This window comes from Gopherus flavomarginatus, chromosome 1 (genome assembly GCF_025201925.1).
Source record: "Gopherus flavomarginatus isolate rGopFla2 chromosome 1, rGopFla2.mat.asm, whole genome shotgun sequence".
NCBI classification, from domain to species: domain Eukaryota; kingdom Metazoa; phylum Chordata; order Testudines; family Testudinidae; genus Gopherus; species Gopherus flavomarginatus.
In genome coordinates this window covers 345,289,668-345,304,755 of record NC_066617.1, presented here as the reverse complement: position 1 = coordinate 345,304,755, position 15,088 = coordinate 345,289,668, and the positions used below count along the sequence as shown (strand labels likewise).

Below are 15,088 nucleotides of genomic sequence, written 5' to 3'. Positions count from 1 at the left end.
GCCACTTCCACAGTAGTGACAAATTTAGCAAAATAAACATGATCTTATATTTGTCTGGTGAGATGCGTGTTGTTTTTACATTAGGAAAATATTATGCAGACTGTGTAAATCTTTGCAAATAAGGATCCAGCACAGATAGACTATTATAAATATACAGTGACTATCAGGGCTACTGTTGCTTAGATTTTTGTAAGTGCTGTGAACAGGGAATTGGAGGGCTGTCTATGATGCCAACTAACTTTGAACACCTCCACACATAAACTCTTCTTCCTTTTTCAGGATCAACATAATCCTGACATAAATCCTCCTAAGCTCTTTGCGGCACGGACTGTCATTTTCTATATTTGCACCGTGCCTAGCACATATGGGGCCCTGATCTGGCTGGCATCTAGAGGCTACTGTTATAAAATTATTTACTATTATTATTATTGTTATTATTTATAATAAAATCTAGGTTCTGATCTAAATCATGGGTCACCATGGACTGCGGGTAGATTTACATGAGAGGTGAAGTTGGCCCTACACATCTATTGGATATGAAAATAGAGTGTCAGATTTGGACACTTCACCTTTCCATAAAATAGCTCTCAGGTTTACAAAGCACCAAAGCTGTACACAGCACTTTGTTAAAACGGGGAAGTCCCTGCCTGCCCCACCTGGTTTACAGACAAACTCAGAAAATACACAACCTGATTCAAACACAAGGAGACATAGAAGCAATGTGAGAAGGGGATTTGGATGGGCCAAGGCCTGTGTGTTTGAAGGAGTGATCTGAAGAAGATGGAGGGAAAGTATTTGGAGAATGGAGACTGTTCCAAATCTCTTGGAAGGAGAGAGCCTAGTCAGAAGTAAAGGAATGAGTGAAAGTGTATGAAGAAGCAAGAGTCCTCCAACCCTGACGCTGAGTGTTCGCTGGGCCCTTTCCTCACCGTGCTTATTGTGGCCTCTGCTGTCCCCATCCTGCCCTGTGTCTGCCCACAGTTCTCACAGTCTGTACTCTGTGTCCTCATATTCTGTTCCCTGTGTGCTCTCCTCACGCCTATGCTTGGAGGCAGACGGGGTGGGGTGGAGTAGGAAGTGTGTCTCTTTCCTGAAGTGCAACCCCTGATGCAGCTGGTGGAAGAGAAGAAGTGGGTTTCCGTATTTTCTGCAGGATTCAGAGTGAACAAGGACGTTCATTGTGTTTATGCTGCCTTCAGCCACGGCGTGCCACATCAGTAAGAAGATGCTGCAGATAAATCAGCCCAGAAAGGCTGAGCAGCCAGGAGTGGAACACACCTTGGGGAGGGATGGTGGGGCTGCTAGGGGACCCATACAAGGGAAGGAGGAGGGATGGAAATAAGGGAAGAGATGTGGTATCTTTACAGGCAAGGAGGTGCTAAGGGATGAGAAATAACGTGGGGAGGGGTAGGCGAGGGAGGAGGGAAGAGGCAAGAAGAGATACATGCGCTGCAGGGAGCGGTTCCTACACAGGGAGGGGTGTCCCCCTAAAGGAGCGACTGGTGCCCTGGAACAGGGTAAAGGTCCCTGGGGAGGAGTTTGTGCGCAGGTAGGGGTGGGTCCCTGGGGAGTGGTTTGTTCCCTGCTGGGGGGCGGGTCCCTGGGGAGTGGCCGATGCGCTCGCACAGGGCTGTTAGCCGGGGTTGCTGGGCTACTCAAGGGCCGGGGCCCGAGTGGGCAGGGCTGATAGCGCCGGGCCGGCACCAGAGAGGACAACGTGGCCGGCGGGGCGTGGCTCGGAGCCTCCCCCGGATCCTGGGGGCTGGAGGAATCGCGGCGGCTGCAGGATGCTCGCTCCGTCGCTTCGATCCCGGGCTCCCCAGCATTCGCGGCGCCGGCCAGAGCAGAGGCAACGCGGGCGGCTGCCCCCGATGGAGCCGGGCCCCGCTGGGCCCCCGGGCCGGGGACTGCGCCGCGGGCGGCGGCTGCTGCTGGCGGCGGGGCTGAGCTGCACCGCGCTGACCCTGTACACTTGCCTGCAGGAGCTGCCCCCGCTGGACGCGGGGCCCGGCCGGACGCGGCCCCCGCCGGAGGTGACCGTGCTGCTCTGGTGGGAGCCCTTCGGCCACCGCCGCCACATGGCCGACTGCCAGCTGCGCTTCAACATCAGCGGCTGCCGGCCCAGCACCAACCGCAGCCGCTACTGGGAGGCGCAGGCTGTGATCTTCCACCACCGGGACTTGGTCCTCCACGGCCTGGGCCAGCTGCCCGCCGGCCCCCCGCAGCGCCCCCCGGCCCAGCGGTGGGTGTGGATGAACTTTGAGTCCCCCTCGCACTCGCCTGGGCTAAGGGACCTGGCTGGCATCTTCAACTGGACCATGTCCTACCGGATGGACTCGGACATCTTCATGCCCTATGGGTACCTCCGTGCCAGGCAGGCATCCCCACGCTTCAGCTTGCCCCACAAGACCAAGCTGGTGGCCTGGGTCATCAGCAACTGGAACGAGGCGCATGCCAGGGTGCGCTACTACCACCAGCTGAGGAAGTATCTCCCCATTGATGTGTATGGGGCACAAGGCCTGGCGCTGGAGGAGGGCAGCATGGTCAGGACCATCTCCCAGTACAAGTTCTACCTGGCCTTTGAAAACTCTCAGCACACCGACTACATCACTGAGAAGCTGTGGCGGAATGCCTTCAAATCCAGCGCTGTGCCCATCGTGCTGGGCCCTCCCAGGTCCAACTACGAGCTTTTTATCCCACCCAACTCCTTCATCCACATCGATGACTTCCCCAGCCCTAGGAAGTTAGCCATCTACCTGAAATTCCTCGACCAAAACAAACCCCTCTACAGACGGTACTTCGCCTGGAGGGACAAATATTATGTTCATATGACTTCCTTCTGGGATGAGCAATATTGCAAGGTTTGTGAGGCTGTTAGGACAGCTGGGGATCAACTCAAGATCATACAAAATTTGGCCAGCTGGTTTGAAAGCTAATAGTGTTGGTTGGGGAGGTTTTCTTTGTTGGCTTTTCCTGAGGATGCAGTACAGCCAAACCAAGGCTTAAAAAGCACTAGTTTTCATGGGGTCATGCACCTAGCCAAAAAACCCAGAAGATTTCAGAAGTGTGTCTGAGCTGTCGCTTGAGAAGCAGGTTTAAAAATGTGGGTGAACAGACCATCAGACTGCTATATGTTTGTTATGAACTTAGGCAATTCCATTTTTGGGCTATGACAGACCCAGCACTTTCTCAAGAACTTGATTATCTGGTGATCCAGAGCTGAAACCATAAATGCAGCATGGTGTTAGAATCATAGAATATCAGGGTTGGAAGAGACCTCAGGAGATCATCTAGTCCAATCCCCTGCTCAAAGCAGGACCAACACCAGCTAAATCATCCCAGCCAGGGCTTTGTCAAGCCTGACCTTAAAAACCTCTAAGGATGGTGGTTCCACCATCTCCCTAGGTAACCCATTCCAGTGCTTCACCACCCTCCTAGTGAAATAGTGTTTCCTAATATCCAACCTAGACCTCCCCCACTGCAACTTCAGACCATTACTCCTTGTTCTGTCATCTGCTACCACTGAGAACAGCCTAGATCCATGCTCTTTGGAACCCTCCTTCAGGGAAGGCTGCTATCAAATCCAATTTCTGTCACTCAGCCAATTTTGTCAGCTGTGACAGTTTCCAGGATTGTGAGACTTCCTCATACAGTTCTGACTGTATTTTTATTCCCTTCTGGTAATATATTTCTGCTGAACAAAGGCAAATGTATTAACAGTGATCATTGGGAAAATGAAAATTCTTTTGCATACAAATTCTGAGCCTTGTGCCTTTAATGTAATAGTATAACAATACACAGGCAGTTATTGACAATGTTTTAAATAGCTATAACCAAAAATAAAAATGGAAAAATCCTTTACTAGGCATCTTAAAAGTCCCAGTGAGGAAGAAGTGTGTGGAAGGATGTGGGTGTGAGTAGAACAATAACCAGCTCTGAAGGGTAGCAAGTATTTCCTCCACTGCTTGGTGGGTATCCTAATGTGCAGCAAAGCATGGGATGGACTAAGTCTAAGTAAAAACAACAAGGAGTCCGGTAGCACCTTAAAGACTAACATATTTATTTGGGCATAAGCTTTCATGGGTAAAAAACCCACTTCTTCAGATGCATGAAGTGAAAATTACAGCTACAGGCATAAATATATAGGCACATGAAGAGAAGGGAGTTACCTTACAAGTAGAGAACTAGTGCTGACAAGGCCAATTCAGTCAGGATGGATGTGGTCCACTCCCAATAACCGATGAGGAGGTGTCAATACCAAGAGAGGGAAAATTACTTTTGTAGTGAGCCAGCCACTCCCAGTCCCTGTTCAAGCCCAAATTAATGGTGTTAAGTTTGCAAATGAATTGTTGCTCTGCAGTTTCTCTTTGAAGTTTTAAACCCATCTTTCTGTGGCCTGCCTTCAGTAGACGCCTGAGTCTGTTTAAAGGCATCAGCTAAAAAAACCATCTCATCCACAGTCTTTACATCTTTGTCCCATAGACACTGCTTTACATATGCTTAGGAAATACTTGTGAGCAACAAGATCTAGCATTCCTTCAAAACTTGCCACCTCTTTACCCCTCACCCATTTTCCCAACAAAACTTTAATTTTGTTTACATATTCCCCATTACTCATATCAATATCCCTCTTAAGATTCCTAAATTTAACTCTATATGTTTCAGGGGTAATCTGAAATCTTCGCAATACAGTATATTTAAATTTACAATTGTCTAAAGCGTCTTCAACAGGCATTCCATTGAATACATTTCGAGCTTTACCAGTTAATTTCACAATTCGGGTGGGAACTGTCTTACCAGGAATTTCATGCATTACACAAAGTCTTTCAAAGGAAGTCAGATATTCAGCAATATCATTGTCCTCATTGTACGCAGGACATAAGTGTTCTCATTTGTGGATTTTTGGAGTGATGGGAATTGTTGGGGGTTCTGGTTCTGCTTCTCTAGCAAGTACGGTTGGTGATTTCGCTCTCTTTTTCTCTCTCTCTCTTTTTTTCTTCCATGGCCCTTCTGGGTGCAGCCTCCTCCCTGGCTGACCCTGCCTCCATAGCCCTTCTGTGTGCAGTCTCCTCTCTGGCTGCCTCTGCCTCCGTAGTTTTCCTCGTTGCAGCTGTTTCTTTGAGCCTCATTTCTGCCTGCCACATTTGAAACAAACGGTCCTTTGCCTTCTCTTCCGCTTCCAGTCTGGCAAGCTCTAGTTTTGTAGTTGCCTCATTGGTAGTCATTTTTCTGCTTCTCTGTTCCTACTTTCCTTTCCCGAAATAAGCAAACAGAAAATAACAAAACTGTGACCTCCTCGTGACTGTTCTTAACCAGGCGGGGGAAGGATAGCTCAGTGGTTTGAGCATTGGCCTGCTAAACCCAGGGTTGTGCGTTCAGTCCTTGAGGGGGCCACTTAAGTATCTGGGGTAAAAATCAGTACTTGGTCCTGCTAGAGAAGGCAGGGGGCTGGACTCAATGACCCTTTGGGGTCCCTTCCAGCTCTATGAGATCGGTATATCTCAATTTATAATATAATAACCACTGCACTTAAGACTCACTTAAAATCACAAATATCAGTGCTTAAAGCGTGAACTCCAGCTGGAGTAACAAGCTGCACATACACCCTGCTTACTGCACCACTGTGACTTTCCCCCGGACCAGTGATCTGCTAGGTCATGACAGTCCTTGACTCTGGGAGCCAGCCTTACCCTGCTCTGCTGTGAGAACCCCCTCTCCTGGGCTGTTCATGCACAGCTTCTAGCATATAAGCTGCTACTTGCAAGTGAATGACACTATCCAATATCTCTGGTCCCAGACACAACCCTAGGAATCTCCATCTTGTAATGTCCAGTTATGCTCGCTGGACACTGCATGCTTATATGAGTTCATCAATTTAACAACAAAATTGATATGTGCCAGGCTTGTTATCCCAGGGGAGTCTCCGTCACACTTCAAACCAAACACACTGCTTCAGGTGGAATAAAGAAATTTATTAACTGCAAAGATAAATTTTAAGTGATTATAAGTCAAAGCATAACAAGTTGGATTTGGTCAAATGAAATAAAAGCAAAATGCATTCTAAGCTGATCTTAACACTTTCAGTGCCCTTACAAACTTAGATGCTTCTCACCATAGGCTGGCTGGTTGCCCTTCAGTCAGGTTCTCCTGTCTGATCGCTTGGTGATGATGTCTGTGGATGGAGGTGGAAGAAAGAGAGCATGGTAAATGCTGTCCCTTTTATCATGTTCTTTCTTCCCTCTTGGCTTTGCCTCCACCCTTCAGAATCAGGTGAGCATTACCTCATTGTAGTCCCGAACTGACCAAGGGAAGCGGTGGGTTACTCACTCGAGAGTCCAACAGATCTTTTGCTGCTGCCTAGGCCAATGTCCTTTGTTCCTGTGAGGCTGGGCTGGGTTTGTCCCATACATGCCCTGATGAGGTGTGAACTGCCCCTCTGCTCTTGGAGAGTTTTGCCTGGGCTTATTTTAAGCCATGAGGACACTTTTTCTTCCTCATAACTGTTACGTAGCAGCTCTTTGTTCTTGGGGAACCAGGGTGCAGTACACAGCCTGTCCAAGCCCCAACGCCTAGGGCTGAACCAAAGCTCAAAGGCTGAAGCCCTGGGCAGTGGGAGTCAGGCTTTGGCTTCAGCCCTCGATGGCGGGACTCAGGTTATAGCCCCCAGCCCACCGCCTTAGGTTGAAGCCCTCAAGCTTTGACTTTGGCCCACCTGCCCGGGGCGGCAGGGCTCAGGCTTCAGTCCCCCTTCCTGGGATTGTGTAGTAATTTTTGTTGCTAGAAGGGGGTCACAGTGCAATGAATTTTGAGAAACCGTGTTGTAGTTTAAATGAATTATTATTCAGAGTTCTGTGTTAATATGCCTAATAAGGAATCTGTTTCTCAGAAAACATTTCCTGAATCCTTTTTGCTGTAGATATTGTTACAGACATACTTGCTGACAGGTATTTTGAAATAAATGACCAAAAATAATTGAAACTGGTGTGATTATATTGCGTTATTTTGACAAATAAAATATGCAGATTTTGGCAGAATTTTAAAATTTTGTGAACAGAATTTTTGTTTTTTTGTTGCAGAATTCCCCCAGGAGTACCATACGCTGTACTTGATTATGGCCTATTCGGGAAAGCATTTAAGTATGTACCTAAAATTATGCATGTGCTCAAGTGCTTTCCTGAATAGGGATGCTCTCCTTAATTGGGACCAAAGCTCTGAAACTCTTTTTTATCTTCCATATAATCTCTTGACCCTCCTGACCTTCTTGCACTATTATCTACCACTGTCATACATTAAAATGTACCATTTTACTACCCCTTCCATAATGTTACTGTTGATATAATCCTATAGGTGTGCACAGTAATTTACCGACAAAAAACACAATTTTTAAATTTGTCTGCCTAAGGGTGCCGAGCAGAACTGGTGCTCAGCACCTTTGAAAATCATGTCAGTCCTCTAAGGTGTCTAAATATGGATCTAGGGGCCAAATTCTCAATTAATGGAGTTATACCAGCAGATCATCTATCTGTGGGAACCTACATTTAGGCCACATTAGACGTCATGCCATTACAGTCTCTGTCCTCCATGTAGCCCTTGTATGGGTGCATGTGTCAGACCTCTATTTTCAGCCAAAGCCCTTGTCATTCTCAGTGGGTGTCAGGCTACCCTAATTTGTAGAAGTTCATGATAGAAATTTTGTTACCCGGGGTTCTTTCAACCCAAAGCTCTTGGTAACTTTTACTCTGTGTGAGGAGCTGTCAGGAAATAAATCAGGGGAGACACGGCCGTCCGATCGATAGATGGCTACCACAAACAGGACCACACAAGAGTGCTTTAACTTAAAGCTAAACTTTACTAGTCTCAAGCACTTACGCACGTCCGCAACAAGATTAGTAAAACACCCCTAACCTTTGATAATTATCAAAGCTGAGTGTAGCTTTCGAGTGACACAGCAGCAGGCTTCCGGTGGCCAAATCTTCCATCTGCTGGTAGGGACCGTGAGATGCAGCCAGAAGGAGAGTCCAAAAGAGTCCCCAAACAAGTCCAACTATCTCAAGCTTTTCCCCCTTATTTATACAGTAGTAATAGAATAACATGTACCTTAAAGAAACCTTGTTAAGTAAGCAATTTCTATGATCAAGCAAGAGGCTCCTTCTGATTATTGATTAACCAGGTGTGGGTTTTCCAGAGTCTGCAGCCTTGAGACTCCAATAGACATTCCTGAGGGTACATCCTGCTCTTTTAAAATGCATGTATCAGCAACTTCAACACAATTCTTATCAGGAAGGACACGGGGTCAAGCTGCCCTTTCTGAGGCACCCAACCCCTTCCCTCCTGTCTTGGTCAAGCTGCTTGGCCACTTTACAGCCTGATGACTAGGTTGCTTTGTAACAATAAGCCATAGTGGTTTTAGGCACTTTACTGGTTTGCCAAAGTCTCCCCGTACAGTTTGGAATTTATACACCTTGGGGTTGATTCTTCTGTCACATGGGTATACATTAGTGGTAACTCCACCTACCACAGTGGAGTTATTGCAGGATCAGTGGACTTGGCAGAATTAAATTTTATTTTTTATAATTTTGACAGATATCAATGTCTATATTAAGCTATTTTTAGATTTTTATCTATTTAACTTTTCACAGGTGTGTGAAATTATGGGGTTTAAGCATTTTTTTCTATTTATAAATGTTCAGTTGTGGGAAATTAGAGGGTGTAGCAGGGTGATCACCCCACTCCTGCCCAGAGGGGTTAAAAGCAGCCCTGGAGAGGGTTGTGGCTGAGGAAAGGCTGATTGAGAAAGCAGCCTCAGCTAAGGCCATGCCTCAATCAGGCCGCAGCTGGCCCTATAAAGGGGCTGCGAGGCTGGAGCTAGGAGTTTCTCTCTAGTGGTAGGGAGGGAAGGGCCTGGTTGCCTGGAAGCTGAGAGGGTCCCTAGACTGGAGCAGGGCTGGGGAAAGGCCAGAGGAGCTGGGGAGCTCTGGCCTAGAAAGCCCCCAGGCTGCAGCCCTTGTTAAAGGCTGAGAAGGTACTGGGGTTGCAGAGGCAGCAGGTCCAGACCCTCCTTGCCAATGATGAGTGGCAAGTATACTGCAGTCCACTCTAGTGAGCGGGGGCTAGATGGTGACGGTCAGTAGCCCAAGACTGAGGCAAAGTGGGAATAGGAGTTTGGGGGTTCCCTGGGGAGGGGAGACTGAGTGAGACTGTGGGGTACTGCAGGGGGAAGAACTCCGAGAGAAGGGGCACTGGGATCTGGGAGGGACATGGGGGCCAGTGGCAAGGAGAGATACTGGCCTGCAGAGGGCACTTTGGAGGCTGGTGAGCTAATTCCCAGGATAACCAGCAGAAAGTGCCGCGCTGGTGAGTCGTCACTTTGCTACAGGTGGTCAGATAGTTTTATGACAGTAGATGCTGAGATTCAAAAAGTTAACACAAATTGTCAACATCACATGTCAAAATATACAAAGTAAATATCCTTACATCAACAAATTATGTGTGTTTTTACCATTCATTTGCCAGTCCATTTGTAACCAGCCTAATTCAAATCTAAATCACTGGATTTTGACTTTAATTTCTCAAACAGCATTTTTCTTACGTTGCCTGTCTGTAAATTTTTATTATTATTGATGGAAATATAATTTTGTCAGTAAGTATGTGTATGGTGAAAGTGATGTACTGACATTTATTGATTAAAAATTGAATCCTTCCAACCCTAAGTATCAGTGAAAGGAGAACCAGGTCCAATGAGTTCAGTCTATGCAAGAGGGTTTTTTTGGGGACCTCAATCTTCATTTCCACTGAGTGATAAACTCCATCAGATCTTAATGGATTTTCTATTTAGCTATGATTATTTTGTAGAGTATCCATGATTGTTTTCAGTCCCTATTATTTCAGCCTGGATGCTAACATGGACTCCCAAATCAATCAATTGCTTATTCCCATGCACAAGTAAGTTCCGTTAACCAGAGCTAGGAACGTGCTCAGATGACATTCTGGCAAGTTGCCAACAAGTATGTTAACGGAATAACAGACGTTCTTTCCCCATTACTGTTAGATACGTCTTTTGACACAGAATCGTGTGCAGGAAACTGAAACCTGGTTCATGCATAGAAACCACTTCCTTGAGTTGCAATCCAGAAGTGTTTTATTTTTCAAATGTAAAAATTACTGCCACTATAACAAATCAAGACATACCTATAATTAAGTATAGATACCTATAAAATTGATATAGTCACTGTATAGTGTTTGAATAATTTAAAAATATATATAATCTGTCTCATCTGACATATTACTTAAAAACATAAATAATAAGCACAGTACTTTTACTTGATGTAACGGAGGGAGGAAAGATGGTCTTTAATTTTAAGCACATGACCAGGAGATGTGAGTTCAGTTCCTGGTTTTGCTATAGAGATTCTATGTGATTGTGGGGATGTTACTTAAGTTCTCTGAGTCTGATTTTAACTGAAGTCAGTAGAGGTGCCAGGAGTTACAGTCTATAAAATTGCTGTGTCGACATTCCAGCTTGGTCTGGAGCGCCGTGTCTGGAACCCTGCAAGCAGGTAGGCAGTGGCACTGGAACAATTTATAGTGGAGGTGCTGAAAGTCAGTGGTTCCCACCCCAAACTTTTTACCTCACCCCCCAACCCCTGTCTGTGCCCCCCCCAGAGTTGGGGCCAAGAGTCGGACTGTGGATGGGGGGGGAAGAGGGGAACATGGATGGGTAACGGGGCCAAGGCTGGGACCCTGCATGCAGGGCCGGGAACAGAGCCCCAGGTGCAGGTCCTGCAGCTGGGAATCAGGACCCCTGTGCAGGGCCAGGAGTACAGCCCCAGGCACTGGGACAACAGCACTGGGACCCTGGGTGCGGGGTAGTGGGCAGAACATTGAATTAAAAACTAGGGGTGCTTCAGCACCCCCTGCACCTCTATTTCCCATGCCTATGGGGGTAGAGTCCCAGAGCCTGGGCTCTAGCCCAAGCTCAAAAGTCTACTCTGAAATTTTTAGTCCTACTATCCAAGCACTGTGAGCCCAAGACAGCTGACCTGGGCCAACTGCAGCTCTTTTAATCCAGTGGGAATACCCTGGGAATTTTGATTTCATTAGACTTTGGATTAGGCTCTGTGTACCTAAATCTTTTGCATCTGTAAAGTGGGGTTAATAATACTTACCTCACAAGTGTAGTATGAGGCTTAACTAATATTTGCAACATGCTTAGTGATCACTGAACAGAAAATGCTATAGAAAAGCAAAAAAAATATTACTTTACAAGAAGTGTCTCTCATTCCCTAGGTGCATGTACGGAATTACTAAAGCCACTTTTTGGATTTTCATGCTAAGATAAACACCTGGCCTATTATCATAGGTTATATTTCCCCTTTTGTTTTGAAAAGCTGAGGCCATCAACCCTCTTTTTTGATCCATTTGAGTGTTGCCAGCGAACCTGGTATATAGGGCAAAACACATTTTTAATGCTACCTTCCTGCACTCCAATGTCTCTGGTTTATCTCGACTGAAATACTGTTATGCCCATGGAATGTAAGTCCTTCAAAGAATGTTGCAGAACACTACAACCTGTCCAGAAACAGGCTGCTTGCTTTAGGGAGTAGAAGGAAAGAGGCTTTTCCAAGATGAGTAAAATCATGGCCCTATAAGTCAATGGGAGTTTTGCAATTGACTACAGTAGGGCCAGGATTTCACCCAATATATTTATTTCTGCTCTCATCAGTTTAACTCCCACTGAAAACATATGAAAAGTGCCAGGCTTAGGAGCGGGGGCGGCTCCAGGCACCAGCGCTCCAAGCGCGTGCTTGGGGCGGCAAGCCGCAGGGGGTGCTCTGCCGGTTGCCGCGAGGGCGGCAGGCAGGCTCCCTTCGGCGGCTTGCCTGCAGAGGGTCCGCTGGTTCCGCAACTTCAGTGGACCTCCTGCAGGTGTGCCTGCGGCGGGTCCACTGGTCCCGCGGCTTCAGCGGACTCTCCGTGCTTGGGGCGGCAAAATGTCTAGAGCCGCCCCTGCTCAGGAGCTTGTTTTAACAGACCATGCATGAATGAGAAAGCCCTTTGCCCTTGTAACGTTCTTGAGATGACATCATACCTAATGTTCTGTTCATGTCAAACTCTTCTCCTTTCCGGACCCAAGTGTGAAATATTTTGCTTTCAGGCTCTTGTAAAGTTCTGCAATAAGGCAGGCAGAGAATAAGAAAAAATATATCAATATGTTGGGTAGCAGGTTTGGGTGTGGGCTTTGGGCAAAATCTGCATGCCTATGAAAGGGCAAAATCTGTAAGACTTAAGACAGAAAGGAAAGAATTCACATTGACAAAATCAGTAGAGTGAGCCTTGGCCAATGCAGAGACAGTAACAAAAATGTTCACTCATGGCACTTCAATGTGAAAAAGCGGAGTGTTAGAATTATCTGTTTTCTCAGTTTCCTCTCCTTTTCCAAATGAGGGGTATTTACACCACCTAGTTCAGGTTATTGAAAGCACTATTGGCCAAGAGATAGAAATGTATTAGACCAAGACAGAAAAGGCTTGCAAATTCAGGCATCTGGTTCTTTTTTTTTTTTTTATAGGCCTGATTTTCAAAGATGCTGAGAGTCTGCAGCTCCCATTGACGTGAATGGTACCTGAGGTTGCTACATTTTAGGAAATTCTATTCCTAACTTCTCTGTAGACCATTGGCAGAATTTGATAGATCGATTTGCAGACAATTGCCTGTGGCTCCATGATAAAGTTCAATAAGAACTTTAGTCTAATTTCTAGCTGTTCACATTCTAAAATGGAGTATATTAAGAGCCTCCTCAGCTGGTGTAAATCAACATAACTGACTTCAACAACTGAGAATTTGGCTCCTCCTTTCTTTCTTGGAATATTATACACCAAGCTATTTCTTCATCCAGAATATTAAGGATGCTAGCAAAAATTAGATTTTCTTTAGAGTTAACACACCATTTCTTAGATTCTGACATACATTTTTCCCAAAGATTCCTTGATTGCAGTTAGAATTTGTTGTGACACTTTAATTACCTCCACAGCAGCTAATTAGAATGATATTTAAATTAAAGATTATGATGTGATATGAGGAATAAGCAGCAGGCACTGATGAATTCTTAAATATCTTAGTTTTATGCACATGTCTTTAGAAGAGGAAGCATAGTCTCCTGATTAAAGCACATGGGGGAGGGTAAGGAAATGTACTCTGTTTATCCCACAGCGGTGTTGTGATGAGAGGTTTAATTCATTCATGATTGTAAAGTGTATGTTGAGACCCTTGCATAGAAAAAACTACAGGAGTGCAAAAGGATAAGATATATCCTTAGCTTTTTAGCTTTTTTCTGGCAAGGCTCGTGTTTACCTGTGTGTTTAGACAATGCCTAGCACAGTGGAGGTGCTACCAGAATATGAATAAATAATAATGAATAGTGAAATGATTATAATACAGAAAGTATATGCTATATCAACATAATGATTTATTGAAATAATAATTATCAAAGATATGCCTGAGGTGGTAACTACCTTTGAAGGCAGCATCAGATTGTACCATTGTATGACTGTAGGCCATGTTCTGTTTGCCTTACTCATGGAGTAATCTTTCACTTCACTGGGACTACTTGTGTGAACTGGGCAAGATTTGGCATAGTGTCATTTTAGTGTAGTTGTCATCTTGCAACATATCCTAGTGTAGCTCTGTTATGTTCTGAATTAATCATGCTGCCCATGACACAAGACTGAGCATCTCACAAGGAGCAAGGGAGAATCAATGAGGGAGGGTGACCCAATGTACTATTTGTAAAGCTACTTTTTGGATTCTCTGCAGGGCTTTTTGAAATTCAATATCGAGTGGCATTTATAGGAGGTGTATCTTCTGTAGTCATTATATATTTTTCCCTGTTCTATGATACTGCAAATCCTACATACCTTAGTCCCTTCCTGGGCAACCCAGATTCCACACTGCTTTCTAATTCTATCTGTGCTGAGGAAGGAAGGAAGGGAGAGAGTGTTATCCCACCCAGGAGAAAATGGGTTACTCACATCAAGGATCCCTTGTTTGCTTTTACTCCAGTCCGTAACTCCCAAAGCACTTATAGGCTGCCAAGGGTATATCTGGGCCCTCAGGCTATTTGTAAGCCACATGCTACTTAAACCTCAGTCAACATAGACACCTATATGCCTCTATGAATAGGTTACCATACTGAATATAGTCAGACTCCTATCTTTGGGTGGGATATTCAAAAGTGCCTAAGTGATTTAAGAGCACACTGAAAGTCAACAGGACATTTTAAAGTATGTAAGTTTCTGTGGCCTAATGTCCACTTACATCAAGGCTAAATTTGGCTCCATGTTTTAGAGTGTGCTGAGAGAATCTTTACTGGTGACCATCACATACTTCATTACTGCATTGGGGTTCTAGAGGAAAATGGTCTTTCTTTGCTGTTGCATATTGTGTTCTAACAGATGTAAGGCTGCCACGAAAAAACAAGGAAAAAGAACAGATTTCATATATTCTAATGAAGCAGTTCTTGAGTAATTTCATAAAGCCATCTACTAAAGGTGAAGGGGATAAGTTTAAACTGCTTATTAAAGGCATTATTAAGATGAGAGGTACTGGGAGTTTCCTAAATTATATTCAAGTGCACTTGCCAACAAATTAGCTGTGCAGCACATAAGTAGAGTCAAATATATTCGCAAGTATATGAACAATTTTATGTGTTCATGACTATTGTAGTCAGCCCACGGTGCACTTGCAATACATTTAAGCATAATTTCAGTATCTCTAGAGAATCTTAAGAAGTTGAACATATGTTGCAGACTAAATCCTTTAACAAAGAACTGTATAAGAAGCAAGAAGTAAGCTTTGCAGAATGTGTAATAATTGATTGGGGGATCTTTTTAAGCAATTGTAGTGATTCAGTGGCTGCACTGAACTTCACATACACATACCTCCTGTATATCACAGGTATGGCCTGTGATATACAGGCGGTCAGACTAACGTAAGAATGGCCATAATGGGTCAGACCAATGGTCCATCTAGCCCGATATCCTGTTTTCTAACAGTGGCCAATGCCAGGTGCTTCAGAGGGAATGAACAGAAC

The 15,088-nt window shown here is 45.2% G+C and overlaps 1 protein-coding gene across 1 annotated transcript; it reads left to right on the top strand.

Moving 5' to 3' along the window:
- Positions 1-1,871: 1,871 nt before the first annotated feature.
- FUT4 (fucosyltransferase 4) lies at positions 1,872-5,803 on the top strand. Its single transcript, XM_050942139.1, has one exon. The coding sequence runs from the start codon at positions 1,872-1,874 to the stop codon at positions 2,934-2,936; it is 1,065 nt and encodes a 354-aa protein (XP_050798096.1). The 3' UTR covers positions 2,937-5,803.
- Positions 5,804-15,088: the final 9,285 nt, after the last annotated feature.

Coding starts and splice junctions, on each gene's coding strand:
- FUT4 (XM_050942139.1), top strand. CDS start 1,872: ATGGAGCCGGGCCCCGCTGGGCCCCCGGGCCGGGGACTGCGCCGCGGG.